This window comes from Osmia bicornis, chromosome 10 (assembly GCF_907164935.1).
Source record: "Osmia bicornis bicornis chromosome 10, iOsmBic2.1, whole genome shotgun sequence".
Classification (NCBI taxonomy): Eukaryota; Metazoa; Arthropoda; class Insecta; order Hymenoptera; family Megachilidae; genus Osmia; species Osmia bicornis.
This window is the reverse complement of record NC_060225.1, coordinates 5,763,169-5,771,666: the sequence shown is the minus strand read 5'-3', so window position 1 is coordinate 5,771,666 and position 8,498 is coordinate 5,763,169. Positions and strand designations below refer to the sequence as shown.

General features: G+C 50.5%; 1 protein-coding gene across 12 annotated transcripts in view; it reads left to right on the top strand.

The window, feature by feature from the left end:
- Positions 1-139: 139 nt before the first annotated feature.
- Positions 140-8,498, top strand: part of LOC114880013 (zinc finger protein 853) — a 65,575-nt gene continuing 57,216 nt past the window's right edge. For all 12 annotated transcript variants that reach the window (XM_029195549.2, XM_029195556.2, XM_029195553.2 and 9 more), the window contains exons 1-2: positions 140-1,398; positions 2,732-2,833. In XM_029195549.2, the coding sequence (XP_029051382.1) occupies positions 322-1,398; positions 2,732-2,833 (1,179 nt within the window). In that variant the 5' untranslated portion in view covers positions 140-321. The remainder of the gene's footprint in view (positions 1,399-2,731; positions 2,834-8,498) is intronic.

Genomic DNA, 8,498 nt, shown 5'->3' with positions numbered 1-8,498 from the left:
CATCATCAGCATCACCCCGGAAATCATCTCCACTCTGGCGATTCGGGGGGTGGGATAGGAGGTGGAGGAGGTGGCGGTGGAGCCGTTGGAGGTGGCGGTGGTGGTGGCGGTGGCGGTGGCGGAAACGGCGGCGGTGGAAGCGGCGGTGGTGTTGCTGGTGTTGGTGGAGGAGGAACGGTCGGCAACGAGACGCTCGATCCATCGAGATCCATCAAAATCCAGGAAGAGGACGACGAGGATATCACCGAGAGGGAGGACGACGAGGAGGACGAGGATCCTTGTAGCTCGCCCGAACCTGACCTCGACAACGAACCGGAACCCATGGAGGTTCAATCCTCGGCCGTCACGGCGGCCGCTAACCTTCACGTCTTGCGACAACACGTCTTCAAGATGTCCGACTATTGGCAACAGCCGCAACGGGGCCCGCCTCAGCATTCGCCGGGGATACAGCACAGCCCTATCTCCAATTCGACTCAACAACAACAGCACCAACAACAAGTGCAACAGATGCACAGTCCTCTCGGCCAACAGCAGCAGCAACAGCAGCAGCAACACCAGCAGCAACAGACGAACGTCTCGCAGGTGCAACAGACTGGCAACTCGGGATTAGGACAGACCGCCAGTCCGCAACAGCAGATGCAACAACAACAGCACGCCATGTCCATGAACCAACAAACGGCTCAAGGAGGCCAGCATCAATCGTCCCCGGCGCCGACGACGCCGTCGCCACAGGCTGACCACCAAGGTGCCATCGCGTCCAGCATGGCCCAAAGTCTTCACAGCCTGGCGGCGCAGGCACAACAGACCATGTCGCAGGCCTCGAGTCCGTCGCTGGCCGTTCAGGCGGTCCAGGCCGCTCAAGCGGCCCAGGCGCTCAACCAAAACTTGGGACAGGCGTTGACTCAAGCCTTGACGCAGAACATGCAACAGAACCTGGGCCAAACATTACAGCACAATCTCGCGCAGAACCTCACGCCGAGTTTGTCGCCGCAGCAACAACAACAGCTGCTCAATCAACCGCAAAACCTTAGCCAGACCAGCCAGAACCTGCAACAGAACATCCAGAGTCAGGCGCAGAACCTGTCGCAAACGCTGCAACAACAAGCGCAGAATTTGACACAGAACCTTGGCCAAAGCCTGAGCCAACAGGCGCTGCAGCAACAAGCGGCCCAAAATCTCACGCAAAATTTGCAGCAGCAGGCTCAAAATCTCACCCAAAACCTGCAACAACAGGCGCTGAACATGTCCGGCAGCATCGCTCAAAACGGTGCCCTCGCCGGGATGAAGATGTCGACCAATCAACAACAAAACTCCCAGAACTCGATGCTCAGTCCCGGTGCTACCAGCCAGGACTCCCACGACATCAGCCTGACGGAGAAGCTCGTCAACGAGTTACAGGTGAGCAATACGTCTACGATTCATCTATGCAAATCACTATCAGCTTCTCCTTTTTTTTTTTCTCTCTCGCTGTTATTTTTTCCGATCTCGGTTATATTTCTCTCCTCCGTAGCGGCGGAGAGAAGAGATAAATAACTGGGACGAGGCGACCGCGATAAAAGTGCATAATGCGTCGATAAATAGGGTCATTCACTTAGGCCGACCGACGCCGGACAATACTTTCAAGCATTTTCTGCGAACGTAGAAAAACATCTGTCCTCCCTATTTCCAAAAACTTTGCCTTCTCGATTGCGAACGCTATCCGAACGCAAACGTTTCGTATACGATCTCGTGTCGATCTTTCCGAAAAGAGAGTAAAAAGAAAAGCTATCAAGCGGAAGGATGATCCCGCGATCGCGTCGCGTCAGGGAGGAAAGAAAAAGCTGGCAAAACGTGGCGTATCGGCTTAACTGGATGACATTCGATAAATCGCGTTACATCGTCGACAATTTCGCTGACTGTTTGAATCTACGACTGTACCGAGAGATACACTGACCATGGTTCACGCACATCGGGATACGTTGACTTACCACATCGCGTACTTGGACTCGGCGCGTACGCGTACCCGTTCGCATCCACCTATACACCGAGTTTCGCTGAAACCTACACGCTTACACGTAAACGTACACGCATGTAACTAAACGAGCAAGAGAGCGAGAGTGAGCGAGAAAGAGAGAGAGAGGGAGAGAGAGTGCAAGAGAGAGTGAATGTTACACGCGCGCAAGCAGCCAGCCACGCACGCACACGTTCGAGTCACCGGGCCACAAATGCAAACGCGGCCCACGCACACCGATGCGACCAGATGCAGATACGTCGTCTCTCGGGGTTCTTGACCCGCGCAACACAGATAATACTATACGCATACGTCATACGGTACGCCGAGAAGATGTTCTCGAGAAAATATCGCGGCGTGCTTCTGCGATGCCACAGTCCGCGAGCTTCGATACGAGGAAACTAAGTAAATATATCCCTGCGAATCTGCTTCGCTCTCACCGCTAATAGGAACCCGAACCTTTCTGCTTATTTTTTTTTTTTTTTTTTTTTTCTCTCTCTCGTTTCGTTTCTTGCACGGATTATTTCAACAGATTTTCTATGTTTTCCATGTTGCACAGGGTGATTCTGGAAAATAGATTATGATAGCTCTCTTTTGAAATACCCTCAGGACCAAGGTATCGAAATATGAATTTTTAGAATCACTCTGTGCGGAAAGAAAAAAGGATTTTGTAGTATTGCTGGTTAGATGAAAGGGCAAAGGAAAGTAAACTAACACGAGCCTCCTGTCTTGCCCCGATAGTCTCGTGCCTCTGCGGCGGGACTTGGAGGTGCAGGAGGCGCCGGCGGAGGCGCAGGAATGGGCAACCTCACCTTCGAGGAGTGCTGGTCCGTCGTGCAAGGAGTGAGTTGTACACTCAACCCGTTCAACATCCCATTATTATTTCTCTTCCTGATCGTACACAGCTTCCTCTTATCAATTTTTTTGTTTTTGTTTCGCCCAATTCGTTCAAGCTCGTCGTGAAATGTTTTTTTTTTTTTTTTCATACGTTCCTCCCGCACGATTTTCCGTAGAGATCTTTAGTTTCGTTTCGATTCAGTTTCCTCCCGAAGAGCGGGAAAAGCTCTTCGCCAGTGTTTTTCACATCGTTTTTCCCAAATTTTTCGTTGTAGTTCTTTGTTTTCTGTCGCAGCTGGCATGCTCTACGTGCGTGTACTCGCTTGTTTGTCATTTATCTCTTAATTTTTATTCCGTTTCACCTTAACACAAAGGTAACAAGTTCGTCGACTAAACGGACGAACTACGCACACACGTGCGTGTGCATCGTGTTGTTCCCGTGTCGATCGTCGACACGTCTGACCGTCGTAGCGGTTCGAGAACGATCTTGCAATTCACCACAAGAGGAGACAATAAGCGGAAAATTTTCGTGATAGACAACGGACGAGAACAGGTAGACGGAGAACGGAACGTCTCGAGGAACGGTACCTAACTCGATACCTCGCGGGACAATACCGCGTTTAATTGTTCCATACGCGTATTCCACGCACGATGTAACCGATTTAATGGGACAGTCCGTCACGATCGATAGTAGCGGTCTTCGCGTATATGGTGTTGTCCTTTTACGAGACAGCACCGAAATGAAGGGAAAGGAAGCACCGCTAACGAGCCGTGAATCCAGTCGGACTATCGTTTGCCTCGAAACAACGGCGTGCCCGACGAGTGACGAAGAAAGAAATTAAACCGTAGATATAGAGAGACAGAGAGACAGAGAGACAGAGAGAAAGAAAGGGTGAAGTGAAGGAAAGTAAGGTAGAACAGGGAGTAGAGAGAGGAAAGGCTCGCGGAAACTTTTAAATTCTCGTCCCGAGTACGAAACAACAATTTGTTTCGCTAAGTAGCCGTAGCTTTCTTTTGTTTTTCCCACTTCTTTTATTCTCACCAACTACTGCGAGGGTTGCGAAGAAAGAGCGAGGGAGGGGGAAATGGAAAGGTGGAAAATAGGTGGTTAGAAACTGTACCACCCCCGTCTCGTCCATCGCCACCTTGAAAGCGAGTCGCGGGACGAGGCGAAACTTTCGGAAAATCGCAAAAACGCCGCACGATGGCAAAGTTTTCACGTTTTGCAGGGATTTAATTAAAACATTCGCCTCCTTTGTGAAGCTCCTCCGGCCGCGTATCTCCGTCGAAACAGAGTACCGTTACCCTGTACTCCTGATAAAATATTACCGCCGACTCGTTGCCTGCACACCCCCTTTGCTAATTTACCCGATCGTTTACGCGATTATCGATAACGATTAACGATCGTTCTTCGCGTCGTCGAACGCCATCGAACTCGCTGCCCGGACAATTATAAAACGGTACGAATCGTGGGAAAACAAAGGGCGAGAAATAAAATGGAAAGTCGAAAACATTAATGCCGTGCAACGTTGTATAAACACTCGTTGCCGAGTGGATTCTCATGGCTGTCGATCAACGGAGGAGAGAGCGGTTTTGTTCTTTCACCGGCTTGAAAATTAAAATCCAATTATTTCGACACCTCTGCTCCACGACCCTCCGGCGATTCAAATGAATTTTTTGCGCCCAACTCTTTCCCTCTAAATCTCTCGTTCACCCCGGCTTTAAACCGGTTCGACGTCGAAGGTAACGTTACCAACACATCCAGCTTACCCTTGACCGATCCACCGTCTCGATTTTGAATCGACGACGACAGCTGCGAGAACCGGAACTGCGCCACGGGGAAAAGAAGAAGACGATGTTACAGGGGGGAAGGACAAAGGCGAAGAAGAAATTGAACGCGTTCTCGATCGATACCCGCAGAATCTTCGACCGCGTATCATTCGATACATTAACAGATTTTCGCGAAAAATCAACAGGAATTTTTCTAAAGATCCAGAAAAACGGTAGTGAAATGAATTCTCGATTCGAAGTAAAAGCGACGAGAAAGCAAACGATAGATTTCTCTCACGGAACCACGCGTCTTTCTCACGTTCGGTTTCGCATCCCCTTGAGCGCAAGTTTTTTTGCCTTCAACCCCGGCTGAGGTTCCATCGTATTATTTAAATAACGGTGTTCGCGCACGTGCCATTGTTTCACTAACCCTTCTACTATTACGAAGAAGGGGCGAGCAGCTTTCTCTGTGTTTCGAATCGAAGAAGAAAACGCAGAGAGGATGAAAGAGAGAAGAAGGTCGGCCGAGGGGGGCAGGGAACTTCCGTGCCTTGTAGCCGTTATGGCGAAGGCAAAATTACGACATCTCAAGTCCACGGGCAACCGTACCTTCTGCCCGGTTCAGAACGTAGCGCAAACTTTCCTGGCTTTTCAGTAATTTTCTATGATTTTCAGATCGCATGATCGCTAACAATAACGCCGGCCCCGCGTCGGCTGTTAAGATCCTCCTAATCGAATTGTTCGATCTTCGGTGAAACTGTGGGCGAATCCGTTCGAGTCCGAGGTTAATACAGAAATTTCTAAAAGATGATACTGTTCGCTGTAAGGAGCGGGGCTCGCCGAGAAATATCGTGGAAATTCATGGAAATCGTTACCGTCTAGTAATTCAAAGACGAATTATTATTCCGAGTGACGAATAACTTGTCAAAAACGTGGTCGAACAAAGCAGAAGGGAAAAGGTACGCGTTACAAAATCGTGCACCGGCGAAACGTTGTACACTCGCGACTCGCGGCGTACGGTTCTTTCTTCCTCTTCTTTTTTCGCCTCCGTCGTCATTCGCTCGCGCGGTTCCGCCATGACCTACCCTAAGCGGTCCACGAGGAAAAGAAGGAGAAAAAGAGCGTGGCTGAAAGCGATGGACGGCGAAGGGCGAGGAGGGAGGCTCACGCGCCCACACACGACCGCCAAGAGCTGCAACGCGGATGAAGAGAGGAAGAGAAGCGGGAGCGAGATGGAAGCGCATCGCTCCGAGTGCAGCGGAGAGAGGAAAAAGGGAGGGCCAGTGCAGCACGGAACAGAGTTTATTCTTTGTGTCGCGTGTATGGCTACGCGCTTTTTTTTTATCGTTCGTTGACTCCGCGCCGTTTTGCACTCGCGTTCGTCACATCGCTCTTTCCACGATAAGATTACGTTCGCACAGGGGCGGTGGTCATGCGCTACGTTCGTGCATTCCAAAACATCCGTACGCTTTTTCCCTCGACGAGTTTTCGCGACGAGCCTCGTCGCGATTCCGAATTCGACCTCGTCCCGATGAATTCTTATCGCAGAATCCGCGAGACGATGCATCTATCGCTACCTAACGTTAACGTTCTGAGAATGAAAATCTATACGCGCTTTTCGTTACGTTTTTCGTGCTTGTAACATCCCCTGGAAACGGTACGCCGGGCGATTAAGAATCAGTCTGTACCGTAGCAAACTCATTAAACAAACCGTTATCCCACGCGTCACCAGTAATTATTACAATCTGGAAACGTGACGTGTACGCGATTGCCATTAATTCTCGTGGCCGTTGGTCTGTAAATGCCTAGAATCCGACTATCGTTCGTTTCGAATGAAAAGAAAATTTCATCGAAGGGTGGTGATAAAGGTGGAAAATGCGAGAGGAGGATAGATGGATAAACTGGTAGGCCTGCGGAGAGTTGAGAAATCTCAGCGGCCGGTCACGAGAGAGACCGCGCGCGTATCCCAGAATCTTTCCTCTCCTCTGGTTGGAGCTGCCGCGGCAAAAGATCGTTGCCCTTCTAAATATAAGTTTGCAAAATCGAACAGCAAAACTGTGGAGTTTTGCCGTGGTCTGTGCGGCTCTGTGTGTATATTGCCGGTAGATCAGCCCCCTTCTTCTTCTTCTTCTTCTTCTTCTTCTTCTTCTTCTTCTTCTTCTTCTTCGTCTTCTTCTGCTTCTTCTTCTTCACTGGCTACACGTTGCTCTCGCGCTCCTCTTTCTAGCATGTCGCTTGGTCCTCCTCCGCCAGACCGTATCCTCCATCGACTCTCTCTCCTACTCCCTCGGCTCTTCGCCCATATCCACCACCTTCTTCGGACCCCCTCTTCGAGTCCCTCCGACGCCGATCCCCACTGCAACATCGTGACCTCGAAGGCCTGCGAATCCGCTCTTTCGTTCGCGTTGACTTTCGGACAAAATTCGCGTGCTCCCCTGGTGCACGTAGTCGTAGGTCAGGATCCGGCCGGGCCACGACTACTGCCGGCTGACCGGCAACCGGAACATCATCTGGAACCCCTTCTCACCCAACGACCGCCATCTCGAAACCTTTCGGCCCGTTCAACCGCTATCCTTTCCTAACGTTTCTTCTTTCGCGTGTATCATTTTTCAACGATGTCGATTGCAATTCATTTTCATTGCCATCGAGATAATTGTCGATTAGTGGAAATTGCAAATTCAAAGGGGAGACTGATGGAAATCCATGAGATCGATCAAAGTTCGGCTCCATGATGGAGCTGGAAAATATACGCGAGACGATGTCGTCGAGACGTAGCTGGCGATGCTCGAAACAACAGAGATAAAAAAATCCGACAGCGTGGAAAAAATAACCGAGGCGGAATCTGGGTCAGCGGGGCTGTGCAATCGCAATGTGCCAATGTCAGTCGCGTAGATCGCAAGGCCAGCAAAATCGTGAGCAACGAGAAGTCTCTCGATCGAGCATCGATCTTTCCGAACCGATCTGGCGTAAAAACTCGTCTCTCAGCTCGCGGTTCGAGCAAAAAGGTGCAACCGATAGATCAAACTAGTCGGAATCACGATCAGAAATCGCGAGATTAGACATGACGACCGGTGTGGAATTTTGATCGGTTGCGTTTTTCCTCTTTTTCTTTTTTTTTTTTTTTTTTTATCCTCGACGAACACGTTGATCCCGTGAAACGTACGAAAGAGCAAAGAGCGCTCACAGTGTACGCGTTGTAGCGGCGAGCGGTCGGCGTCATCGTCATCGTCATCTCGTGCATGCGTGGGTGAATAGCCTGGCCGGTCTCGAGCAGCACAGGCGAGACAGAAAGACGAGAGCGTTTCGAGGAGAGAAGAGATGGAGAGGGAGAGAGAGAGAAAGAGAAAGCGAACAAGCCGACAGATCAGAATGAGAAGTTGTCTGAAAAGAAAGACAGCGAGTATCGTGAGGCAAAGGGGGGCACGGAGAGAAAGAGTTGGCAAGAAAGAGACACCCTGTTACCACTCTGCGCATTGACTCAATTTTGTTTCCTCTTTCCATTATCGGATTTCAAGGCATTCGTAAAAATCCTTGTACGATTCTCCTTTGACCGAGTCCATTAAGTGGACCAGAATGAACGAGGAGGAGTATCGGCACAAAAATCTGGTCCATTGAATCGGGAGCAAAGGTAACTGAACATTCGGAGATTCGTCGAGGGTTGTTCTCGAGGGGCATCGCGATCCCTATCCGTTCGGATGTAGGGAAAACGTAGGCGAATCGCGTTAGCGGGATAGCAAAGGCGCACAACCCCACTCCAAAGTGTCGTGGATCCGCTCTGGTAGCTTCTCGAGGCGAGTATTCTACCTTCGGACCTTCGCGCCAGTGTCCCCCACCGGTTGGTATCCGGCCAATCGGCCGCGAGGACGCCGGCGTGAAGCCTACGCGACGGCGGGCAGGCCGA